At 41.8% G+C, this 27,826-nt stretch overlaps 1 protein-coding gene and 1 long non-coding RNA gene across 2 annotated transcripts; one reads left to right on the top strand and one right to left on the bottom strand.

The window, feature by feature from the left end:
* The first annotated feature begins 422 nt into the window (after nt 1-422).
* On the top strand, nt 423-27,826 carry LOC145456120 (A disintegrin and metalloproteinase with thrombospondin motifs gon-1-like). Its single transcript, XM_080334179.1, has 27 exons — nt 423-623; nt 686-830; nt 901-1,018; nt 1,086-1,266; nt 1,327-1,479; nt 1,544-1,696; nt 2,389-2,541; nt 6,050-6,199; nt 6,787-6,960; nt 7,824-7,994; nt 8,600-8,779; nt 8,853-9,023; nt 10,923-11,102; nt 11,175-11,345; nt 12,153-12,320; nt 12,383-12,562; nt 12,639-12,809; nt 17,069-17,236; nt 19,019-19,198; nt 19,274-19,450; nt 19,973-20,155; nt 23,916-24,092; nt 25,414-25,557; nt 25,623-25,748; nt 25,814-26,043; nt 26,411-26,484; nt 27,623-27,826. The coding sequence occupies exons 1-27, from the start codon at nt 488-490 to the stop codon at nt 27,624-27,626; spliced, it is 4,218 nt and encodes a 1,405-aa protein (XP_080190305.1). The 5' UTR covers nt 423-487; the 3' UTR covers nt 27,627-27,826.
* LOC145456122 (uncharacterized) lies at nt 25,785-27,700 on the bottom strand. The gene is made up of 2 exons (XR_013920504.1): nt 27,561-27,700; nt 25,785-27,486 (listed from the first exon to the last, which is right to left on the bottom strand). It is a non-coding gene; the product is annotated as an uncharacterized LOC145456122 (long non-coding RNA).

Below are 27,826 nucleotides of genomic sequence, written 5' to 3'. Positions count from 1 at the left end.
TAATCATCTAATAAGGGCCCAAGATCGTCGTCTGAACTATATTTTCGATATCTTTGAAGGAGAGGGGGGTTTAATCCCATCCAATATTTGCCACCCTCCACCCCCCCCAAAAAAATTAATAATAACGATAAAAGTCACAATATAATTTCAGTAATTTCGATTCTTCATTTTCAATCATCTTTACCACTGCAACCCTTGTCAATTCTTCATCTGCGACAATTCTGTAATCTAACTTTTCCACGTATTACACAGGAATAGCAATTAGGTTGCTGAAATCTTTCAAGTTTACTTCGATCTCGCCCTTTTCCTTGGGGGATGGGGGGGGGGGCAGGTTGCAGTTTTACTGTGGATAAAGAATATAATAATAATAATATTTATTCTGGCTACGCCCGTGCTTATGTGTACATGATGTGACGGGTATTTAATCGATATACTTTTCTATACTATTCAGGTCTATTGTAACAGAGAATAGCTGTCGAGCGACAATATGTCGATTGGGTTTGGAATCATAACCCTCACAGCTGTATTGGTTGCAACCACAGTTACTGCTCAAAATAACCAGCCAGCACCAACCCAACCGGCAACTGTAGCTCAATTGGCAGTAGGTCAGTTGGGAGGATCAGGTATGTCACCAATTGATGTCTAATATAGTTTTCGAATACCATCACATTCATTGTACCCTCAGGTCAGCTATGGGCACTTGAACAATATGAAGGAGTACCTGCTAGATGGGGTAACTGGGGACTCTGGGGCAGCTGTGAGGGTACTTGTGGAATAGGTGTTCGAAGGCGCCAAAGAATATGCTTCATTCTTAGAACAGTCGCCACTGGGTAAGACAGATATGCCTGATGTATCAAATCATGTGATGCGTATGTAATCATCAATGTAATTTGGTGATAGTGGTACCACAAATTTCCAAGTTCCAGCAAGTGCTAACCCGACCCCTGCAATCCGACAAGCTTCCGCCAACTTTTATCAAAGGCAAGATGGATGCTTTGGATATCTCATTGAAGGAATGGTGAGGAATGACTTGGTTCAAGGTATATAACCTTTTATGATTGCACAATCAATGTCGTGTATTCTAGGGCTGTCAGTTGCAGCCATGCGTGAACCAGCCAAGCTACGGGGTCTGGCAGGCTTGGGGAACTTGCAGCAGGCTATGCGGAGGTGGCAGTCAAACTAGAGCACGCGCCTGCTTAGGGGGTAGTCAATGTCCCGCAAACAGTCTGACCGAAAGTCGCTCTTGCAATATACAGCCATGTACAGGTAATTGCGACAAAGTATTGATTTGTTTTCGATGCCTGAAATTAGACTTTACCTTTACAGTCACGCCTCAGTGGGGGATTTGGACCGACTGGGGTGCATGCAGTGCCCCGTGTGGTGGTGGATTCCAAAGCCGATCGCGAGGTTGCGCAGTTGGATCATGTCCTTCCGTCGGTGGAACTGACACCAGGCAATGTAACACTCAAGCGTGCGTAGGTAGGAATTTTACGAAAACCGCATGTGCAGAGAGCGAGTCGACTTATGTATGTCGAATTGACAGCGCAATATGTATGGGGAGTTTGGGGTGGATGGGGACAATGCTCAGCTCCTTGTGGAGGTGGTACCCAGTCTCGATTACGACCGTGTGCTAGTGGAAATTGTCCAGCTGGAGGAGGTGCTCAGACGCAATCTTGTAACGTAGAGCCATGTCAAGGTAATATCTTAGTACAGGCCGCAAGGCAGAAACGCGCTCAAGTGACTTCAAAACGGAGCAGTTGCTAATTTTGAGTTGCATCATGAATACTATATAGACTTGAAATGACTATATGATATAGAAATAATATCATGCGTGCGGCGATGACGTAACGCCGTGATAATAACTGAAATACAAACCGGTAAGTTCAAAATGCAGCTTCAACACTTACAATAGTGCCTTCTGGCGACGTGCCCGTGCTTAAATATGATAAATTTTGACTCCGACATTCAAATAGTGTTCAATGCGGGCAATTAATACGATACAAGCCTAGCCATTGATACTTCTGGGCAGCAATGCTTGGGAAGAATAAATGAGCCGGCAATGACGGATCCATGCCTTCCGTATTGTCTACTATAGCCAGCGCTATGAACATGTAGAGAATAGGCACCATTTGCGTCAGGGTCGAGAATAGAGCATAGAGTTGGACGGTTTTACTGCTTGTTTCTCCACATGTTCTCACGCTCGCCGGGAACTTGAATAATAAACAATTATTGAACTATGAACAATGAACATGCACGATCGATTTTCAAGTGTAATGCATATAAATAGGGCATACAATATAATTAAAATACGCGGGGTAATGGAACTGAATCCAACTGTTAACATTTCACTTTGCACAAATTCAAGAATTTTCAACACCCCGTTTATAGTGAATGCTTTCTGGGGTCAGTGGAGCGCGTACAGTATCTGCACTGCGACGTGCGGCCAAGGTAGCGAAACGAGAACGAGAGTTTGCATTGGGTCGAGAAATTGCGCAGGCAGAGGATCTGAAACAAGGAGCTGTTTCGTGCAAGCGTGCGTCGGTAAGTATTGAATGCCGTAAAATAAAAACATGTTTCAGCTTACAATTCATATTGGACGATTGTAAAATTTTCAAGCCGTAACGGTTACCAGAAGCAGACTAAACTTGAAGCAGGCTATTAATGTTTTAATATGCGAGATGTACAGAAATCCAATTCCACCGCATCGAGGATACCATTGGATTATATCTTGATAAAAAATAGATAGTACCTGCTTGTATACGAACCTCAGTTCGTGTTTAAACTGATTTTCGGCAGCCTACTTGTTAAGAATTCCTTAACTTGGCGATAATCGCCTGCTACTGATGCTGAGGCGGTGATAAGAGAAACTGTGTTATTTACTGTGAAATTCGACAGTTTCACATGTTTAACAATGTCATATATACAAACGGTACAAGTCAGCTCTTTCCTTAAAATGTTATTATGCAAAGATGTTCTCGTGCTTGTTACGGCTTTTGTGAACAATGAACATGTTTTGTAGTCTAAAAATAAATAACGAATAAAGCGATATGATGTGATGTGTTAAAGATGTGTAGGCCTATCGCAAATGACCGAATAATGACAGTTATGGCAGGGCAAACTCGACTACCTGGATCAGGGGTGGCCAACCTTTTTACAATTCACGGCCGCATTTAGGCTACTGATGTAGCCTACGGCCGCATTCCAGAGCATGGTCGTAATGAACTAGCTGGACGCCAAATACCCATGATAAAGTGTCTATGGCAATATCCAGTGAACTCCGGACGAAGCTATTTAATCATTAGGCTTACTATACGTACCGCCAAAGTCGCGATTGGCGTCTGCGTGGCCATGTGACGAGACTGTTCAGTGTTCAATTGTTCATGGTCGTGCGAAGCGCGAAATATTTTTTAGTTTCACTTATGAATTTCGTCAATAATATTAATAGTTTTATATATTACTATCAAACATTTATCCTTTCTTAGCCCATGTGATCAGATTCACTGGTGAAGTTGATGGAGGGGGTGTTTTCCAAAACTTGGGACAAGTTATAAATGATGATGCGTCTTCGGGTTGGGCCAACTGTTATTAGTCACTTTACTGCATACCGTTATTTCGTGACCTCCCATCAGAATTGTCGGTATAGTGAAGAGCACACGATTGCGAGTTTAGGGCGCATCATTTTGCTCTGCGGTTCGAATCTGTACTGTGGGCGTTGATTGGAAAGGGCGCTACTATATCTTAGAATCCAAATATGAAGTCAAATTGAATCGCGCGCAGCGCGAAGAAAATTTCAAGATCAGTTGAAATCTACCAAGAAATCTAAAGCCAATTCCTAAATTCAAATTACATGTCGACGGCCGCCAACACATACTAATTGAATTACATGTCCAGGTCCACGGCCGCACAAAGGTCCTTCTACGGCCGCAGGTTGGCCACCCCCGACCTGGATGAGTATTCGGAGTATTCGACTGCCACGTTATGACGTCATAGCAATCATAATGACCCGGAAAGCTGAAAAAACGTATCCCACGTGTCATTCACAATAGATCTTGAGCATGACTATTTCATATCGCTTATATCATCTTGAGCATATGACTATATCATATCGCTCATATCGCTTGTGACAACTGACGATACCACCGGTCGATCACTAACTCACGGAGATTTCGTATCAACGAACATTAGTGACTTTGTGCAACATGTTTTGGATGCCGATCAACCGGGATGTTGCCGCTGCCGTGGGAAGAATGTATCGAAACTACATTCCCTCGACGCGACATTACATTAAGACTTAAAGGGGCACTGCGCTCTAAAAATGATGTGGTCTCAAATTGAAGGTAAAAACGAACAAAAATGTTTGGCCGCAGCTATTTCCTTCAGAACGCCACCGTAATGGAGCTGCAATTTATTGAAATTTCTACAAGACCAGCTGCCGCGGCTGCTTAACCCGTTACATGACACGATATCTTCACCGTCGCACTTGCTCGACGCGATTAGGCAGTCACGCAGAGAACGAATTTTAGATAGTTGTCAGCCGATGTTATGAAGGAAATGTGTCTAAGTTTCGTTATCTGCGTGACTGCCTTATCGCGTCGAGCAAGTGCGACGATGAAGACATCGTGCCATGTAACGGGTTAAGCAGCCACGGCGGCTGGTCTTATAGAAATTTCAATAAATTGCAGCTCCATTACGGTGGCGTTCTGAAGGAAATGGCTGCGGCCAAACATTTTTGTTCGTTTTTACCTTCAATTTGAGACCACATCATTTTTAGAGCGCAGTGCCCCTTTAACTAAACGCGATTTGCGTAGATGTATGGATATTATACATAGAACACATCAGTAGAGAGCGCGCATCGTAAGTCTCCTTCAATTCCCCGCAGCATTACTCCTGTACTTGGTCTTATAGCAACGAGGGCAGAGAAAACAGCATCGCAATGGTACGCAGACTCAACAAAATTAGTACCCAAAGAACCTGTGTGGAGATGCGAGGGTATAAAGAGATGATCGTAATCTGCTTAAAAAACTTAACAAGAACAACTCAATATTGTTAATGTGGCAGCACGCCTAACCGTGAAAACCAATTAGCACGCTCACTAAACTTCCAGATGGTCGATGTCGACTATCTGGCATCAGGCTCTGAGCGCACTGATTGTCTCCACCTGAAAGTTAATCTTCATCTACCGTCCTACAAACTATTGAGACCTCTGTGATGTCGTAATTCGAGTTTACGACTGAACTATTGGTAGAACGTAGGACCCGTTTGAGGTCACGTGCGTGACAAATGTAGCCTGAGCGTGAGTACGAGTACACTTACCAGTGCGGTGATTGTGATCGGTTAGTAACGCAACCAGTCAAATCTATGAAATGTATATTTCACTATGCTGCGTGGATTGTGGCTTTATGCTACTATATAACCTGCAAGATATGTGGTAAATCGTTTTATTTTTCTGTTTGGTGACCAAATTAGTAAACATAGTTACTCAGGTTGAAGTGGAAATAGTGACGTGGAATTATACTCAGGTACGAGGAAAAATAGTGCAGCTCACAGAAGGTTTACATTTCCAAACAGGAATTCGATCGCGTCACGTGATGCAAAGGAAAATCTTGCAATAGAATATGTCACCGTCACTCTAACTGGGCGCCCTGGTGCGCCACGAAACCATATAAAAGTAGAAGTAGTGGGGAATCAGATTTACTTGAGTAAGTACTACAAGTAGGGCCAAACTAATTGATTAGTTGGAAAAGAAAAAATAACTTCTGTCCTAATCTCCTCTGTATTTATTGTATCAAATATCAATGTGAGGGATATAGACTCGTTCGGCAAGCATAATTTCGAATATCGTAGAAGGATTTCGATTGTGATGTCACTTAGGCTATTTGAGCAGCAAACGGAAATGCGGAAGTTATTTTACCTCGCGTTCATGTATTTATCCTGTCCGATTCTCGTCTTATAGTCACAATCGGTTGTTTATTGAATGTTATTTAGGTGTAGGCAACTAGGCATATTATATTTATTCGGTTTCAAATTAGAATCTTTTCTCGCCGTCTAGGTACATGGGGTTCGTGGGGTGCATACTCCGCTTGCACTGAAGAATGCGGAGGCGGTACACGTGTGAGATCGAGACCGTGTCCAGCACCCGGAAATTGTCCCGGCAATGGAATAGATAGTCAGGCTTGTAATGAACAGCCTTGCGTTACATGTAAGTTTGAAAAATATAGGCTAATGCTTAGATGGAGTTTGACGTGTACGAATGTATCGTGATATTGCATATGAATACTGCTCCTCTGTTCCGATCATCTACGGTCGCAAACGATGGGGTATTATAAGTATACTCAGAGTCCGCGTTAGCACTCACTAGGAAGTATAGAAGTCATGCAGTCAATTTATACTCATTTACAAGTAGGCTACAAGTAACGATTTTGAGATCTTGATGCAGGGGCTATTTCGCCCAGTTTTCGCGACCAATCCGCCCAAAAAATGGACGCAGACATCTTACAAAACTACTGCCTACTTAACATAATCCTACATAGTCTTGCTTTGAGAAGAAGTGGAAATTATCTAAAGTAATAGCCAGTTGAATAAACAGTGCAAATAGGCAAAACCTACTTGGGCTTGATTACTCAGAAATAGTAGACATACTTCGCTACTGACCACCTCCTATTATATTACGGTGATTGATCCGTTAGATATATAGACTCGTGATCCCATTGTTCCGACACAAAATGATCGAATAGATGAAACAACGCGTACGCATTGAGAATATCACGGAAAACTGTACTCCAATAGATGCTTGGGCATTGTGGGGAGAGTTTGGAGCGTGTTCGTCTGCTTGTGGCCAAGGAACTTACACAAGATCTCGAGTTTGCTTACAAAACAATCTGCCAAGCAGCAGCAGTGTCGGGTGTGGTACTCAAGGAGGACAGGCAACAGAAACGCAGTATTGTTACGGACCACCGTGCCGTGAGTATCTGATAAATGATTTCATGTGCTGAGGACCCAAACAGCACTCCGTCATCCTCCATAAAAGTTGATCGTTGACCCCCCATAGAGTGATCAACCAGACCCCCGTTCACGACTACAATACTGGGGTGTCAAATTATTTTATTAGAAAGAGGCACCGTATGCATGTTCTCTAGTCACGCGACACGCGAAGAAAATGTCAAATTCATAGCTGAATTTTTCTCAAAAATATTAGTAACGGCATGCATTTTGATCCTCATTCAGCCCCCTTGACCAGATTCACCTACAGCTGTTGTAAATGACCGTGTAGCAGTCGAAAAACACAACAACAACAACAGCGAAAAAATAACATTTTTTGTTGTTGCCCTTTGTTGTATTATGTGTCATCTTTCATCTACCCTATTCCTATAATGATTGGATTCATCTAAGTGAATTTTGACTTGGCACCGGATTCTAAGATTTTGGCCACCTTCGAAATGTGTTTTGATGTGCGATAAGCACGGAATAGCATGTTGACGACGTGGAGAATTCGTGATGAAATTCTATAATTATCATTACTTTATATTTGTAATGGGACAGTATATAGTAGACGAATATGAAATTGTACGTGTTGACTGCGATAGCAAATTGGTTCGCTATTCGGAATGCTGAATATTACATCCGTATATGTGTCAATATTTTATACATATATGTATGTTGTAGTATGAGCATTAGAGGATATGGTTTGGGGGCCTTCAATATATCAGATTGTGTCGAGTGTGCGACTTGTGAACGAACATACAGTGTTTTAACTGTATTTAACGTTTTGATTCCACTTTTATATTTATTACCAGCAAATGTCAATTGATTTTGTTTATACCCAGAGTCCTGGGGTTCCTGGGGACTATGGCAAGGATGTTCAGCAACATGTGGTCCCGGTAGAGACAGGAGATCCCGATCATGTGTCTCAAATGGCCAACAGGTTCCGGCCGCTACTTGTACCTCCCTCACCGGCTCTGCAATTGAAGAGCGCGGTTGTAACGCAGGACCTTGCTGTAAGTCGTTTAAATAGGCATTGTGCTCTAATTATGACGTGGCCTCAAATTAAAGATACAAGTGTGAAACAAATATTTGGCAGCAACCATTTTCCTCACAAAGCCACCGTATTCAAACTGCAGGTAAAGGATTGTTGCGTGTGTTATTTTCCAGCCTAGCTTGTATTTGTGGTGTCATAACCCTGGGTTCTTACACGCATTTTCACGACGCGATCAAGCAGGAAATTTGATATACCTGTCAGACGATATTATGAATGAACTGACCACGACAGTCTAGTTCCAGTAACGCGTAGGCCTACGTCGTACGGTTCCGACGCTCATTGTTCAGCCAGGTATAGGTGGAGCTTATTACCGGTGCCGTTACAAGCCGGAACGATGATGCTACCACAAAGATAAGCGAAAGTGTAAAATATACTCGCGTAAATCTTCAACCTGCGGATTGAATACGTTGGCTTTCTGAGGAAAATAGTTGCTGCCACAAAAATCCCCATGCATTTATCCTTAATATGACACAAAACATTTACAACATAATATTTACAGTGCAGTGCCCCAATTTGAATCCATATTTATATTGTCTCCATGACACTTTGGAAAATGTCCTGCAGATTCGTTCGGAGAATGGGGTTTCTGGGGACAATGCAACGCCCAATGCGGCGAAGGAAGCCAAAGTAGGACTCGCCCGTGTCTCGCTGATGGGTCACCTATCAGTATTCTCGCTATTCAAACTTGCGGTTCATTAACCGGCCCTCTGTCACAGTTCAGAGTTTGCAACCAGGGGCCATGCTGTAAGTTTTTGAAATCGATAAGGTACGAATTCGGCGAGTGGAAGTTGAACCGAAATCCTTGTCATGTCTGCAGACAGTTGGGGCTCGTGGTCTCAAGCGTCTTGCTCGGTAACGTGCGGCACGGGCACTGCTAAGAGAGTTCGAGTATGTCGAGATGGTAGCGGCAATCCTGCGTCGCCTACCCTTTGTCCTCTCTCAGACGGTGGTGCTGAATTTGAAGAGCCTTGTCGGGCAGGACCATGCTGTAAGTATACGCTATGGGTTTGTTAAAATGCATTCCGCATGAAGCGAAACGGCATAGGTGATCAGAATAGTCGGCCTTTCTACTAAAATATAAGTTGAAGTAATAGCGAAAATTTCTATTTATTTACAAGTAGAAGGTATAAGTGACTTCTAAAAAACAACAAAACTTTAAAAAAATACTTTAGAAATAGAAATATACGATGGCCTGAAAAATAGTTTTAAAAATTAGACTTCGCCTGCGTTTAGATAGTCCATCGGAGGTTGACTTTTGATATAACAAGGTGGATCTTACTGACACCAGACACGGGGTGATTAATGTGTAAATGTAATGATTGGGAATACGATTACTTCTGAAACGCGCGATTACGATTACGGCAATATCCACCGCACTAGTCGATTACGACTACATGGAAAAAGTAATCACAATTATTTAGGATTACATATATTTTGCTTCCTTAAAATTGAGTTTAACACATATTCAATAACAGCGCTACATTCATTTAAACAATTGAGATGATGCAGTAACATCGGAGAATACATTTTGGAAAATTGTGATGATATTTGGTTGTAGTTGGTTGGGGTAATTGTTATTCGTAATCGTAATAAATTACGACCATTACTGCCTATTCACGTTATCGTAATCAATTTGATTTGAAAAAATACAACGTAATCGCAATCGGTAGTTTTGCATATATAATCGTTTACTTTATAAAAAGACTATTGACTACATGGCATAAACTCGACAAGGAATAAGGGTGATGTGATATCCTTATTGGCGGTAGAAATTCTAATCTCTTTGCTCGATCATTATTTCATCAAAACCTGTAACTATCATCATCAATGGCGTTCGTAGTCGCGCAGACGGTGGATATGAGATGTGCTGATTTGATTAAAAAAAACACCGTTCTGGCACATTTCTGGTCTTCAACATATACAGCTGGTTCGTACAACGGTAAGCAGTAAGCACCACCCAGCTTGGATTGAACCTTTTTTCAATCGTACATGTCGACATTGTCAACACTATAGCAATTTGTCAAACTGATGTATGGTTATTGGTTAATAACCATTGGTTATATGCTTACAAGGTAAACTCAGAGTGAACGTTGCTGCAAGGCGATGAGTATGCAAACTGCACAAATGATACTATTTAACCGATTAAAGATTTGAAGATTATATAACTAGGCCCTAACAAAACATGCGTACACCGAGAAATAGAAGTACTTCGTTACTGATCACCAGGGCAAGTTTTTGCAACTTTTGCAACTTTTTTGACAGCGTCCGGCAGCTTCCTAGATACTCAGAAGTTATGAAGTATGGTGTTTTAAGCTGTTCGGATGAATCTTATATTGCAACGTTTTGCAACTTTTCTTCATTTTTTCATGTAATTTTTGCATCTTTTTCGATTTGTCATGCAACTTATTGCAAGTTTTTTTCATGCAACCAACTTCTTAGTGGAAATATTTGGCACTATAAGTAAATTGATCGCTGTTGTTGTTGACTGTTGTATAAATTTGAGGTCCTTTATGATTTGACGTACATTCAGGCTAGATCGCCGAAAATTATATTTTCACTGGGTCAATTGTTTCAGGCTATTGATTTTGTTGAAATCGCCAACACCGAGTTTTGCTACAGTGCCTTGGTTACAAATCGATTCGAGTATCTTATACCATAATAATTACAAGGAACGAGTCCAGAAATGCAACTTTTTACTGCAACTTTTGTGAAAAATAAGTGCAGCTTTCCTCGGATTTCACTGCAACAAAATTTTGACTTACTGATCACCTCTGCGAAACGAGTGTGTATAACCTTGAACCTACCGTAAATAGAGTGCCATAATTGATATTATAGGGTTAGAGATACTGAATACTGAATAGCTAGTATACAAGAACCTACATTACAGTTTCTTTTGGAACGTGGACAACATGGGGCATCTGCAGCGCTCCGTGTGGAGAGGGATCGCAGTTCAGAACAAGACAATGTCTAGGCGATGGATCGCCCTACGCACTTCAGCCTGGCCAAAATTGCGGAGCGTTGGGTGGTCTTCTGTCTGAGGCAAGACGTTGCATCGTCCGAGTTTGTTGTGAGTTGAGCTCTCCATTCACACGCGTGACTGCATTGGTATTTGAAATATCCGCATCATTTCTCTTGACAGATAGTTGGGGAGAGTGGTCGGCGCCGAGTTGCTCAGTAACCTGCGGATCTGGACTTTCACGAAGAGTACGATCGTGTCTCGGTATCAATGGAGAAACAGTGGCCAACACTTCATGTCCTAATACCGAAGGAGGCGCGGTATTCGAGGAACCCTGTCAACGAGAACCTTGTTGTGAGTCTTCTTTGTTTTATTGACACAACAGTAACGATTGTCGCCTATTACGATCATGTGCGTAACGACAGTAATATGTGTAATGCTCATTGTCTTGGCCTTTCGTAATCTTGAGGGCGACCTTTCATACTCGCACTATTTCACCATCGGTCTCTCTCGTTTTTCACGAGCCCGTATCTTCGTCTCTACCGCCGACTTTTGGCTCGGCTCACCTTCACTCTGGGCTTTTTTTCATACACTGCAATGACAGTGAGGTTAGCGCAGAGGAGCCCAGATATAGGTCTACCTCTGGCACATATAAGATAGGCAGAACTATGGCCGAACAAACTTCCATTGGTGTCGTATAGTGACTGCTGTTTTTAATGCACCAATTTCTATTGGCATCAATACATATCGTATTCCCTATTGACCGTCATTGAACACGAACCTGAGCAATTTTGCTAACACGCAGGTGTCTGGTACTAGGGTCAGAGGTGGTCAAAGTAGTCACGAAAGCTACTCAAGTAGAAGTAGAATTAGTGACGCAAAAATCTACTCAAGTACTCTCTCTCTCTGTCTGTCTCTCTCTCTGTCTGTCTCTGTCTCTCTCTGTCTCTGTCTCTCTGTCTCCTCTCTCTCTCTCTCTCTCTCTCTCTCTATCCCTCTCATTTAATTATAAGTGTTCATTTTATAGATATGTGGTCATGGCTAAGAAATCAAATCAAACCACGTTTTATAGGCCTACAAGTTCCCGATTTCACTGCTAACACCACCCTAGCTACAAACGTGTCAGATCTATTATGTTTGAATCTGATAATCCTGCTGTAGTATCGTGGGATGCATGGGGACCATGGCTAGGTTGCTCTACGTGTGGCCCAGGAACAGAGTCGAGAGTACGAGGCTGTCTTTCAAACGGACAGCCTTCGCCACCTGATGTGTGCGCTGCAATCGCTGGATCTTCCATTGAAGAACGACCCTGCAATCGTGGACCTTGCTGTAAGTTTAGGACACGTTTATTGCTATGACCTTGTCAGTTGATTAGTTACTTTCCATGACAGATTCATTTGGTGTGTGGGCTCCCTGGGGCCCCTGCAGTGCTCCATGTGGGGAAGGATCACAGTTCAGAGTAAGGCCATGTTTGGCTGATGGTTCACCAACCACCCTTTCGGCGGGTTCCACTTGTGGAGCTTTAGGTGGAGCATTATCTGAATCGAGACGATGCTTCGCTCAGCCCTGTTGTAAGTCCAACTATCCCGAATCGTCAGATATATGGTAGCCCATACCTGAAATTGCGATTGAAAAACTGTTCGACAGATTCTTGGAGTGCGTGGTCGCAAGCTACCTGTTCGGTATCTTGCGGGGTCGGCGTCTCGAGGCGAACTCGCGTGTGCCGAGACGGCAGCGGAAATCCGGCGGCGAACGATTTGTGCCCGAATTCTGGCGAGGGAGCTGTATTTGAGGAAACTTGTCAGCGAGCACCTTGCGGTAGGCTAACTATCATATCATTTATCTTTTGAAGCATACCATATCGAAGGTAATGTATGAAAGACAAACAATTGCTGCTGCAGATCAGTCTACGCAGATTTTATCACGCTAAAAAGCTTATTGAAAACAAGCACGGTACAACTTTTGAGCATTCTATGTCTGACGCACGCATAAAATGAGCCGAATATTGTAAATAGAGATGTTCAATGTTCGTGGCCATGACTAAAAAAGTCCTGGTTCAAACACACTTGTGTTTAAATGGATTTCACTTCAAACATTCTCCGAGCTCAGTGGTTCATAACCGGTTTTTAACGGAACACCAGGAGTTCTACAGGAGGTCAAGGAACACAAAACTGATAAAATATGATTACAATTAGTGATGACACGCCATCATTGGCTGCAGGCTGTCAGGCGCGAACAGCATTAGCCGAATTGTGAATGTCGTGGTTTCAGGCTATGTGCAATATGCCAATTCTATATCCAATATTTATAAGTTCATTTGTAATCAAGCACTTGTTATCACGCTTGCGTTTTGACCGAACGATACCAAGATACTTTCCAAGGTGAAGCCTCGCATTTCTGAACTAGTATCTGAAACGGAGCAGCAGATTTGCAATGAATATAATATAATGTTTTCCTTTTATGCGGAAATTATATTTTATTGGTTTTGTTCTCTTAACACTCTGTCGTTCTCTTAACACTCTGTCGATGCACAGTTCATTTGGCGCGCCAGCAATTAATAATAATGTGTGTGGTAGATTTTTATTTTTATGGATATACTATTCAATTTTATGACTCAGCGAAAATTTGGGTTCATTCGAAGACTCGCAGATTAGCGTGACTCAGTGGTCGGGAACCTATGGCTCTTTTGGGTATAAAATATGGCTCTTTGAAAATATTTATTTTTGTACTGAATTGATCGATATTGCAGCAACTTGTTAGTAAATTTTTATCACGGCCAGAATAATTATTCTCGTGACAGTACAAACAATATAAACATGTCTTTGAGAGGTAAAGGCAATGCCGTTTTCTGGTCTAGGGGCTCGGACCCCTCTTTTCAAAATCGTCAAATTTAAGTTACCGACGCGCCGGCGAGCAATATCACTCGCGAATTCGATGTACCCGACTCGAAATCTTGGATTGTGTGATACGTTGATTGATCAAAGAGAATAGCAGACACGAAGACGTCCATACGACAACGCAGTTTTCAAATACACATGATCTTCCTGATCTACGGCGCGAAATGAACTGACATGGACGTTACATTCACAATTACAAACTCGAATTACAAACAATGTCATAACTATCCAGTACCGGCGATAAAATGTGGCGTGCAGCACAACGTTCTGTCTTACCGTCGAATACTTTGAGAATTAAGAATTCGATCAGTATTTAGATTTTCGGAATCATTGCGACAGTCAGATTCGATTAATATTAGTTATAATAAATTATAAGCTATTTACGATGAATTGCGTTATCAATGGTGAGGCTTGGCCCGTGTGTGCCTTACCTCTCCTTTCGCGCTTTATTTCCGAGCAATAAATATACTAATTGTGTGATTTTGGGAGAAAAATCTTAAAAATCTTGTCATTCATGAACATCGATAGAAAATAGAAAATACTAATTGAAGGTTTCACAATTTTCGTTCACTCATCCTGACGACAGGTGAGGTACTGCCTCACTTGCCTCCCCTGACCCGACGTCACTAATGTATCACAGCTTACAGATGGGTAGGCATATATACTGCTGTAGTGACCATGTTTGGCTTCACCTACGTATGTGATCATGGGTTCTCGCATTTAATAGGAGCATCACGACGAACCTAAGTTCTCGTAACTCAAGTTTCGCGCTTAAATAAGGCAGCCAGCATGATTAGTACGAGTTTTTACAGAGAAAATGTGGCGCACACGACGAATCCCATGTATAGTGAGTAGGGCTGGGCAAAATCGAGTACCTTAGTGATTCGATTCCGAATCACGTAATTATGCTTCGAGTCAAGTAATCGAGTATCGCTCAGTATGACGTCATAACAGAATGCAATATGTCAAAGTTTAAATATGTACCTTTTATGCGACCACAATGAATATAATATCTGTTATCCATCACATTGAAGATACTTTGGTATTTTTTCGACGACAATGTTTTGGGATGCTCATGACTTCGGAAATGTGCTATTTCCAGTAACGTTTGTAGCTTTGTACTATAGAGTTTCGTATGCTGCGACACGGCCAATCGAGGTTTCAATGCTTTCAAAGTGGAAAATAGTATCGAAACTATAATTCTCATTGATAAATTAACTTTCAGTGGCGAAGAGCGTATAATTTCAGTACTCGAAAAAATCGTCATTTATTACTCGATTCGAATCATTAAAATTAATACTCGGTTCAGATTCGAGTACTCGAATCATTGTGCCCAGTTCTAATAGTGAGTTCGAAATGGTGCTACCATGATGTCACGTATTCCAATTGTGACGCAACACTTGATTGACATGTATGGCTCTTTGAAAGTTGAAATGAAAAACATAGGGCCAATATGACTATTCGTACAAAAAAGGTCCTCGACCTGCCGTAAGTGATTAGTATAGGTTAAGAGCAAGCGTGCCGGGTCTATTGTGTCTCAATCGGATAATTATACTGGCAGTATCGTGGAATACATAGGTGCCGATTCGTCATTTTGTGATAGTATGCGGATTATGTGACGTCACAATCCCTCCGTATCGATGGTGTCATAGCCGCACTAGAACGCAATTTACTACATTCCACTAATGTGTACGTACAGCATTAAACCACTCATGTGTCGTTTTAATACCGGTCCTACATTCATTACATTAATACCAGGTCATACAGTCGAATTAATAAATCGAATTTTGAAACAGTGCGATTGTTCAAAAGTTAAACTACTTTACTAGTCTGTCCGACCGCGATCAATATATTTGAATATTGAAGGTTCTAGTTCAAACGCATGCTTAAAAATTTGAATTTGAATGATGATTACAAAGGAGAAAACACGCAGCCAGTCAGTAATTATCCGTTACGGACAACACAATGAGTTTGTCTCTTCGCATTTAGTAGCTCGCAACGCTGCAATTATCTGCTAATTTTAGCTGCATTGCTGCATTTCCCGATTTACGTTCGCAAAGCATTATTATCGGAGTAACGATTACAGACAGGAATTCATTCCGATTCGCAGGCATAAACAATAATACACTTCGGTTAAAAAAGCATTTTGAACACGGCATGCGCCGCTTATCGAGGCCAATGCAATTTTATTTCGAGAACGTATATTTGGTCGTCAAATTGCGATAGACGATTTTGTTTCTCAGCGTGCGTGCCGAAATCGACGTCTCTATAACAAGGTCACGTTTTTATCCGCTCGCGTTGCTTCGCTTGGTTTCTAATCAGTGATGTACATTTGTACATCTGATAAGGATCGTTAGTTTTGTCCTATAAGCAATCGGCATCAGTATGTTTTGCGAAATGCATAGTGATCATTTTCTTTCGAACCAATCGGCCGACCAAGGTTCTGCGATTTGAGAAAAATTATGAATATGACACACTTTGAATACACATTCCGCTTTGATTTTGCAAATTCGGTCGACGCAAAATGACTTGTTTAGTGTTTTTGGATAACATTGACGATAATGCACGAAAGTATTGTATGTTTGTTTGCTTGCGGTATTCATGGTGTTTGTCGACGACTATGCTCGTTGACGCCAGGTCAATATCTTCATTTTTATTCCGTAACTGCCGACTTGTAGCACGACCCACTTCTAGGCTTTTGTAAGACACTGCTTACACGGATGATATGGCGAGGAGGAGCCTAGATAAACCTCCAACACTTAGGTAGGAATTCTGGAGTCGACCTCGGTCGGACACGAACCCTCAACCCATTGGTGTTGCAGCTGTGGATTATACCTCTACGCGATCTCGCCACCATAAAAGTTTAGTAATTGCTGTTTAATGCATTTCAGTTTGGCCTTTGGCGTGCATGATGGAATCATTTTAGTGACTTTATCACGTGAATTTTTTTCTTTAATACAATTATAGGATAACTTTTGAACATTCTATATGTCTTGTGCATGCACACAATTGAACCAGATATCGAAATTATATATGCTATTTTCTTAGGTTGTCATGGCTAATAAAACAAAAAGTCCCTATTTTAAACACCTGTGTCTTAAAATACATTCGATTTCAAACACCACCATAGCTGCAAGCGTGTGAAATATATCATGTTTCAATCGGATAATTCTACTGCAGTATCGTGGAATGCATGGGGACCATGGCAAGGTTGCTCTGCGTGTGGTCCAGGAAGAGAGACGAGAGTTAGGGGCTGCCTTTCAAACGGGCAGTCTGCGTCCCCTGCTGCATGCTCTACCATCGCTGGATCTACCTTAGAAGAACGACCCTGCAATCGTGGGCCTTGCTGTAAGTTTAGTATGCGTTTATTGATAAGACCTTGTCAGTCTCAATGAAATCAAATATGTCATAACACAAGAAAAGACATTATCGTCATCACAAAATCATCACCATCGTGACATAGGTCGTATCGCATACAAATACATCAGTTGAATGGTATATTCATATTGAAATGAACCCGAATATTTTCGGCTGACACTCGTCAGGGGTAATCGTCAGCAACTAGTAGAGAATTGGAAAGAACATTGTATATCAACAATCGTATCACAAAATATGACGTAACCAGCATGAACTTTCGAATGATAGAGCGTTCAATGTACTATTTTTAGGTGGTACACGAACTCCTTTGCTGACAGAGTTTTGATGGGTCATACATCTGGGCACATGTCCCCAGATTTATCAGAACACGTGCATCACGCTCAGTGAAAAGCTCACCCTTAACTCATTCGCTCAAGCTTGATGCTGACCGATCAAAGGCCATTAATTCTGCCATCGGCATACATCTGTTAGATAATCCGATTTGTGCGAGTAATTATCGAGACGACAGATTTCGCGTCGTTGGGATGTGCCGTTCACACTTCCATTTGTGTGCCTTGGAGTCGACTTTTATCAAAATACACCAACCAAAACTATGTCAACAAAAGGAGTTCGTGTACCACCTAAAAATAGTACATTGAACGCTCTCTCATTCGAAATTTCATGCTGGTGACATCATATTTTGTGATACGATTGTTGATATACAATGCTCTTTCCAATTCTCTACTAGTTGCTGACGATTACCCCTGACGCGTGTCAGCCGAAAATATTCGGGTACATTTCAATATGAATATACTAATCAATTGTATATTGAAGTTCTGTACCTCCAAGAAGCTCTACAAATACATCAAAGCAAAAAGAATCCACATTAATCTAATGAACATACATTGGTCACTGATACTTCTAAATAACATGGTACGTCCTCGTTACACTACCTAAGTGCGACTGTTGCAAGAATCGTATTTCACGAGTCTCGACGCCAGCAGTGAGAGCAAAATAGTGTATACATCAGGGTTCGCCAACTCAAAACGGGTCACGGGCCACTTTTCAAATTTCGCAGAGGCCGAGGGCGTATGAATTCAATATCGCGACAAAATAGGCCACGCATTTTAACAACCACGTTTTTTCAAATAATTTCACGTAAGTACAATGTTGTGCTGTCCAACATGGACGACTGGCCTAGTTACCTCAAAAGAAATGAATATATTTAAAAAAAAATACAGATATAACAAAAATATTATGATTACCACTTTCAACATCTTTTTAAACTATATGAGCGGCGCACCCGACAACATTTTTAAGCGACTCTAAAGAATAGATATCGGGGTTAGCTATATACGGTATTTGCAGGAAAACCCACTCTTCTTTAAAACTGGGTCTTGTGGCGAAACCTCAAGTCGTTTTCTAAGCGTCTTGGTCTTGGCCGTGTCGGGCCATTGCACGAGAAGGCAATATTGACCATGCCCACATTCCCCATTCATATCAGCTAATTCTTCCTCCGTGCTATTACCATCGCCGAAGCGGTATCAGCTAGTGAGGATTATTGATATTCGGCACAGGAGGAGAACTTATTTTGAATATTAACAACAATAATATTTTTAAACTCAAATCAATTTTGGCATTTGAAAATGATCTACTAAGAATTCTTCCGGTATCTCAAATCAGTTCGCGGGCCACAAAACATGACCTCGCTGGCCACGTGCCGTGTGTTGGTAACCTCTCTTATACATCATATGTTTCCTTTTAAATTTCAAGACAATTGGAGCAGTTGGACTCAATTTACGGCTTGCTCCGCCACTTGCGGAGATGGTCAGTCGCGCAGAACAAGAGCCTGTATTGGTGACGGCGGCGCAGTGGCCCCTGATGTCCGTGCCTGTCCAGATCCTTCCGGCCTTGGAGCGTTGCAGACTCGAGCTTGCAGACTAGCGCCTTGTTGTAAGTATAGATGATCGATAGAAGTAAGCCGTGACATTGTTTCCAGTTGAGACGTCTACTTGTTTTAATTCATAGATTCGTGGCAATCGTGGTCCCAGTCAAGTTGCTCCGTTACATGTGGCACCGGCGTAGCAAAGAGAACCAGACGGTGTGCCACGCGCGATGGCAAGGACGCTCCCGCCGTTACGCAGTGTCCGGATCCCGGAAAATTGGGATACTCCATTGAGCAACCTTGCACAATGAGGCCTTGCTGTGAGTATTTTTCAGTTTCATCGCAATAGAATAAGCAAAATTACAAAGAGTAGGCCTACATCGAAAAAAGTATTGTCTGGGATTGGATCAGAAGGGGTCAGTACCGAATAACTTTGCAACACTTTTATGAGTGACGTCATCATAAGAACTGCGTGATATATAGCTTCTTGTGTAAGGGTAACTGAATATATTTTCGTTGGTTGTACCTATTTGTGGGGTCATCAGTAATTTTTCATTAGTCGCGAAGATATATCATGCAATTTTGAAAGTACCCACCTCCGGTTAACTGATAAAAAGTACGTGACCCCACACCAAATCTACTTTGTGAAACTAGTTACTCGAGTAATTTTCCGAATTTTCATTTTGTACTCCCACTTGAATTAGCTTTGGCTGTTTTTAAACTTTTCACTTCTAATTGTAATTGATTAGAAATTCACGGTGTTATTTCTATTTATGTTTGAGTAGCACTGCTGATTACTTTAACCACCTTTGTATTGCATGGAAAACATTGCTCTCTTGTAGATTCCTGGACATCTTGGACTCAATACTCGGCTTGCACGGCGTCCTGCGGTACTGGACAGCAGACTAGAACAAGGAGATGCCTTGGTACGCCCGGAGCTTCGGCGCCCTCCAGCGCCAGCGCTTGCCCTGATCCTAGGAAACTAGGAACTTCACAAACCCGACAGTGCAGTGGGGGACTCTGTTGTAAGTAGTAGAACAGTCCTTTCAACCTCTGGGATGGTACGCGCTTGTGCGGATAAAAAAATTGCAGTGCGGATGAAAATCGTAAATCATTGTTACTTAATAATTCAAATATACGTAATAGGAAATTAAAGTGTGGTGGCTCTCTAACTTTATTCGTTGCAACACAATTGTATAAACTTGTTTGACCTACGTTACGACGAACCACTAATCGTAGCTTTTACAGCAGGGCTGGCCAACCTTTTCAGCCAAAGGGCCACATTCGATTGACGACCTGTTGCGCGGGCCACTAGCTGCGCGGAGCGCGAAAATTTTTTGAAGTTCACAGGTCAATAATATTGTCACCTGACTATATTGCGGGCCTGCTGTATATCGCTGGGCTCAGTTTGCAAGGACTGGGCTATCGGCGTCTGGACATATCGATATCGGAAGTTTCGACCAACATACGTCAATCATTTTGTACCTAGATAGGTTCCATAGTCGACGGTCTTTCTGCGAGTGCAAACGCATAGTCGCATAACTCGAACGACACTTTGTCTCGTAATCGTGAATATAGTTAGATTCAATCTGATACATTATGCGTTCTTCTATTTTCACAAAAGGGCAACAATATTAAAAGCAAGAAATAGAGTGACAACATGTTGCGCGAAGCGTGTAGCAAGTATTTACTTTTGATAAATCAATCGCAAATTATTCTGCTTCATTGTAGGGTACGAAGATCTACCAATATGTGACTGGTTCATAGATCTGCCAATGCGTGGGAACTGATATTTTAGTTATCACATCTCAAGTGTTGCCTGGTTCGCCTCACAAGTTCACAATCTGTGTGCATTCCATTTTTCATAACATTAGAAATTTCGGAATTTACCTCGCGGGCCACTCAAAACCGTCTCGCGGGCCAAATGTGGCCCGCGGGCCACGGGTTGGCCGGCCCTGTTTTCCAGTAACTTTGACCAATTGGCCAATTATTACGTAATCAAAAGTCTGGTTCCAAAACCGGTGTACTGTAGTGGCAGTCTGGATTGCATCAGCTCAGCACGTCTGAGCCAGCGACATGCAGGACAAATGATGTCAAATTGTCTTATCGTTTGATTTCTCTCAATGATCATCATATTTCCGAAATAACGGTTCGATTAGCCCGAGGCCTTAAGACAGCAGTAAATGCCATCATAACAGGCACACACATTTGCAAGCTACTGTAACGCACGATTCCCCGTTTGGGTTCTTAACGTATGGTTCGCAAAGGGGTCACCACGGCATCGTAGCGATCTATTAATATTGATGTGTTTGGAGCATATATTCCAAGTCATAAGACAGAGGCATTAAAGCAAACATGTGGATTTTGCAGAGAAGTTCCTGGAATATCATGGCCTACTAGTATTACGGCAGCGTTTGTCATATTTCCTATCCGTAAGGATCAAAGAGGCCGGCTGTTCAACGAAATTCGCGTTGAATTCATTGTTTCTTTTTCAATGAATGCATTGTAGCTTGTACAATATGTACGTACATGTGCATGTGTACCGGAATCGTTAAAAATCTACCCAAAGCCTACATTTCCGTACATTGTACAGTAGGCCTCGGCGTATCATATAGTTACTATAGGCTTTAGGCTTCCTCGAGGGTAAATGTCACAACACACAACTAAAGACGTATACTGGGCTTCTCTATTCATTCTTTTCAAAGCGGCCAATCTATTGCTCTCGTAATTTAGGTGTTGTTATGCACATGCACACTGCACAGTTTGAATGATGTGTTAGCCAATCAAGATCATACAGTTTGCGTATTCACATTTCCCTTGACAAAGAAATATCCACGTTCTTTTCGCCAATCGTTACAATCGGAATCCTGCCAAATGAGCACAAATATTTTTAAGAATTCTAATCTTAGTTGAAGGGATGGCGTGAACGTGAGGTTCACGTTTGCGTTCTGTGCGTGAACCTCGGAAATTTAGAGGTTCACGTTCACAAACGAACCTTGGTAGGTTTTGCACTGTGAACCTTTTTCATATATTACAATTTTCATGTGATTATAACATCTTTGGTTGAAATTTATTGCATTTCAACTGTGAACCACTTTATGTATGGCGCTGACAGCATAAAAGAATCAACACTAAACGAGCATGCACCTTGGCAATCTCAAAAATTTTACCTGCTTTGTTAGTAAAGTTTGCTCGAAATATCCAGCTTTCGGTTTGCGAATATTTAGTGACTCTCTGCTGTGAGCCGCAATCACGCAACATCAAGAGCGAAATACGCTACATGTAGGGCGGGAGCGAATGATGCTTATTCAATCAATGAAATTGATATCGTTGAATGATGTTAAGAATCTAGCAAGCGTGCGGGGTCCATCTCTATTTCATATGTTTATTCTATCATAAAAAATATCCGTGCGATTGGGGTGCTGGCTACCGCTGTATAGCTTGCTCATGAGGTAAACCCGTAGCACACTATGCTCAATATCAACGTATCAACACCCAGACGCCGAATACATTGTCCGGTCTGGCCCAGACCGTTAAGGCGTAAGCTTATATTTCCTTGCAATTCCTCGTTGAAATTGTAGGCAAAGCGGCGGAAGATATTGATTTTATGGGATTATTGTATCATCTGATTGCTCCAGTTGATACATTTGGCGACATTTAAAAGTCCGTATGTATACTGCAGCATTGCGGAATTATGTGCCCCGAGTCGTCGATATGGGTATCGTGTACAGTAATATGTATCTCTTCATTGAAATTAGCCATATGACGTCACGTGACGTCATGAGGTTCACGTTCGCGTTCACACTTCACACAGAACCAAAAAAGGTTCACGTTCACACGAACCCGAACCATTCAGAGGTTCACACCATCCCTATACACTACACAGTTACAAACGTACCACACCCTACAACGGAAGAGGGGATACGAATTTAAATATCTGGATATCGGCTAGAGAGAATAAGAGTGCCTTCGTTAAGGCTATGATAATCCCATTCCTACTCGTACAGTCTTTCTTAGTAATTTGTCTGTGAAAATGATTTATCCGAAGTTGTGCATTATTGTGCACAGCAAAAACAATGTAAATTAGCCCGTTCGCTTATCAAGAGTATTTGACTACGTCCAAGATGTAATTCCATCGCAATGCCGAAATACACGTGTAGGTTTTATTCCCGTCAAAGAAATTGTAGTCCACATCATCTTGTTCGCTTCGCCGCCTTCGGCTATATTCTCTTACTTTCGATTCTCCTTAAACCAGTAACAAAGTTGTCTGTTCGCTCGACATGATAGTTCCAACGCGGTACCGAATAAATGTGTACTGGAAGTCGTTACCACAATAACTTGTACAGTGGGGCTGTTCAAAAATAACTTTTTCTCTGGATTCCGGATTTCTCGATTTTCTTTTTTCCTTGATTGGTGGATAATCCGAGAATTATCAACGTAAAACTCCAATAACTCCGCTTCTACTAGTTGGAATTGAGTCAAATTTGTTTTGCATCGTCTCTAAAGACAGCTTAACAGTTTTATGGGGTTGACAGAATAATTTGATTTTTTTTCAATTTTCTTGTTTAAATTAAAATTTTCAATTGGATCCGCGGAGCCCTATACTTGTTGGAATTGAACCAAATTTGGTGAGCAGCGTTTTTTAGGGTAACCTGACAATTTAATCACTGAATGACTGGAATCTAAAAAAAATATGTTATTTTTGAACAGCCCCATTGTACAGCTTAAGACTGCGAAAATGGCGAAACTATATCTTTATATTCAATTACTCATATCTATTTACAGTTGGCTTGGGTGATTGGGAATCGTGGAGTCGCTGCACCTCTTCTTGTGGTACCGGAACTATCACGCGCAGAAGATCGTGCGTAACGAGCAGCGGTGTGAAAGCTCCGGACAGTGCGTGTGTCAACTATCAGGAATCCGATTTTGTCCTTCGCGGCACTTGCACGCGACCGGCTTGCCGTAAGTATAGTGCTATGGTCCCCAATAAGGATTGATTTGTTCATGTATAATTAAGCTCATTCCAAAAATCAAATCAAAGTGTGACGAGAAAATAGGGTAATTCAAGGGTCGGGCGATTGTACTTGTACAATGTACATCGCAGTATAACGATAAGTACAGTGGTTCTAAAACACGAGCAAGTCCGTAACAGCCTTGCAGTTGGCCTCAATCACTCTTAATTGGGGTTCCAATGGTTCCCTGAGCCAGTCTCAGGGGTTGTTTGGACGTCAAGACACACGCCCATGACACGCCCGTCTTGGCCATCATTAGCTACAGGTAACTGTTTTGGTGGCACGTCGGGTGCATCAGTGGCGCACGCAGGGGTGGGTGGGCTCGAAATCAAAATCCCGACCTTCGGAAACGCCAATTCAATCCGGTATATTTATAAACTCATTTGTAATTGAGCAATACGAGCGAACAATACCATGACGATTTCCCAGGTGAAGCCTCGCATAGCTGTAGGCCACTGGTATCTGATCTGATCACTCTGATTTGCTATAGATATTCATTATAATGTTATCGTTTCGTGTGAAAATTAATTTTCAATGCTTTTATCCGTTTAACACGCTGTTAATGCGCAGTTCGTTTTGCGCACCAGTAAATCTAGCTAAAGTAATGTATTAGATGTTCACTGTGCAGTTGGATGTGTTGTGGTAGGTTTTTGTTTTATGACTCAACGAAAATTAGGGGTTCCACGGAGGCTTGCAGATAGGCGTAAGTGTTCCATATTTATGTAAAGGTTAAGAACCACTGCTTTAAATGTTGATGAGAATAGGGTATAATATAGAGTAGAGCAGTAGTAGTATGAAATAGGGCGTAATAGGCATTTCCAATTATGGTATAATGTTCCCAAGTTTTGCATATATGGCCGATACCATCGAGCTATTAAATATATAAAGAAAAAATTTATAAAAATGAAATTAAAAAATCGCCATATGCATTCACAACGTTGCGCCATGTAGACTGCCCCTGCTCTGGGAAATTTCAACTGCTCTTCCGAATTTTCATCTCGGCAACGCACATTATCCCACTTGCACGGAATTGAGTTTGGAGGTCTTATGGGTCCATGTTTGGTACACCGGATCTGGCACTTGACCAGCATGTGTGATATTCCCTGAATGTTGGATGGTTGCATTGACACTGTCTCACGCCAATATTGTTTAGAGCAAATATTGGACAGTATTTCTGGTGCATATTCCAATCTAATTTATTGCCCCAAGTTGTAGAGGCTTTCTGGGAACGTTATTTATTATATTCTGACTCCATCTTCTGTAACTTACAGCTGGAGTTTGGGCATCCTGGTCTCAGTGGGAGGCTTGTAGTCAGACCTGCAATTCCGGAACCAGATACAGAAACCGACAATGTGTGAGAGGAAAGTGTACAGGGATCGATAGAGATGTCGAAACCTGCAATGCGGTACCTTGTCGTACGTGTATTCTTCTTTTCTTTCATTGTTTGCCGAGTGCAAATTTCCGGGTGATATGTATTTAGAGACAACACAAGGTAGTGGCATTTGGTCATCATGGAGTACGTTCGGCCCGTGTACTCCTGGATGCGTTCGGATTTCAACCCGAACTTGCCTTGGAGGTAAATCCGAAGGCGATTGCGGGTCTGGAGGTATGGATGCTTAAAAGTACTTATGCTTTTCCAGGATATCTTGCGATTTCGAAATTTTATTACAGATTTTAGAAGGGAAATCATTTGCGATCCTTGTCCGTACACTGGCTCTTCGTCCGTTTCTAGTTCGTCTACCTCCGGAAGTCAATCCGGATCCGGAGTTTCATCTACATCCGTAGGCTCATCTAGCTCCTCCGGTTCGTCCAGCGCAACTGTAATTACAGGCGGCACGGGAACTTGCGTAGTGGAAAATTCTGAGAAGCGGCAGTGCGTTGGTAACGACGTCCCGCGGGAGGTGTGATTTATTTGCTTTTGCGATTATAATCTTGTGACAGGTTAAGTTATGAAAGGGAATTTATATAGTATCTTGGATGTTCCTGAACGCTATGAACAGGGGATCATAAAAGTGCTAACCTGGATGTCAGTCAAATTTTTTCAGTTGCTCTGGAACGATAGACTTGTTGAACCGATCATATCAGCCAATATTCAGCCCACTCAGAGCCTTGGGCTATATGATTCGGATAATTACGTACTGGTACAGGAGAAATGTTATTATGTATACATGGGTATCTAAACGATCTGTAACCGGATATGCTGTAATTTTATTTGGCCGCGAGCTCACGAAAAGCTGTTGATAACACATTCTTTCTCGATGATTTTAGATATGCGTCACCCTCGGATGCTGCTACGACGATAGTTATATCCCGGAAGGAATACCAGCATGCTATTATAAAAAGTAGGTTTGCCATATCTAAATTGCATTTGAATTGGGGTGTGTATATTGTTGTGAAACCTCACGGTGATTGTACTTCGTATCACATCTTCTGCGAATTACTTGCACTTTTAAATGATGCGCGGACAATGCGTCCTCGCTGCATCCCATCGAGAGTTGCAATAATGCGAATCCCTTTAATGGGCATTACGCCCTTACAATATCAACCAGGTTTACTTTGATAGTCATCCAAACGCGATAATTCATCGGGTGGACTCGACCTTTTACGTGACGTTTCAAACTAAACTGTACTCTTGCGAGATCCTCATATATGCATGCTGGCTAGCAGTGCATAGAATGTAGATCAGTGGTTCCCAAAGTTTGTGATTTTGATAGACGGGGGTGACAAAAAGTATAGTAGTACTATACTACTACTATACTAGAAGCAAACTACTTGAGTAAGTAGATATAGCCTATTTGAATTCAACAGAAAACAAGAAATAGATAACCTTACTGATGACCTCTAGTCTTTAAAGGGAACGATATGTCAAAAAAGTAAGGGAACCACTGGTGTACACTGTTGAGTATAGAAGTATAGACCATGCAGGCTAGTATAACCAATTAGCCGCTTATGGCCACTACTGGATCAAGTTACAGAAATTTTGTATATGAAATTGAAACAGATAGGCCTACATGTCAAGTAAACCCCTGAAAGGATCGTGACAATGTGAAGTGTAACATTTTCATCGCGAAAACGAACGTGAATCTATTCCGGCACACTGCCGTTTCTGCATATCATGTATCCTAACCGACAATATCATTAGTCACGTAACCTCCCGAAACCGAAGGAATTTGCTATAGTTAACATTCGGAAAATAATAAAGTTGTGATTTCGATGTCGTAAATTGAGGACCCGAGTATATACCTGACTTTGATCCCCTGCTGTGACCGTCCGTAGTGACTGCGGTTGTCGTGGGTCTCCGAATTTAGTTACCGAGTGACGTCGGCTGTCGTGCTAAAGCAAAACTTCAAACCCTCAGGTTCGAATACTGATCACGAGCATGTAAAATTTTCAACCCGAGTTCTATAAATGCACTCACGTCAGAAATCATTGCGCTGTTGTCGTTGGCGAACATGACTAACACACTTCATGGTATTTCAGGTGATCTTGAAGTATACGCGGGTGATGTAGATGAATTCATGTTATGGATTGGATATGTACAACAACCAGTGGCTTATCTGCAATGCCGATGGGTTTCTTTCACAAAGACGAGATGTCTGCAGTATATAGTGTTATATATGAATAATATAGTTATGAAACGAAATTTATCACAATAAAATGTCAACTGCGCACCATGATATATAA

The sequence above is a fragment of the Botryllus schlosseri genome, chromosome 14 (assembly GCF_051294905.1).
Source record: "Botryllus schlosseri isolate E-star chromosome 14, Bs_hap1, whole genome shotgun sequence".
In the NCBI taxonomy this organism is placed as follows: Eukaryota; Metazoa; Chordata; class Ascidiacea; order Stolidobranchia; family Styelidae; genus Botryllus; species Botryllus schlosseri.
This window is presented reverse-complemented; position numbering and strand designations above follow the sequence as displayed.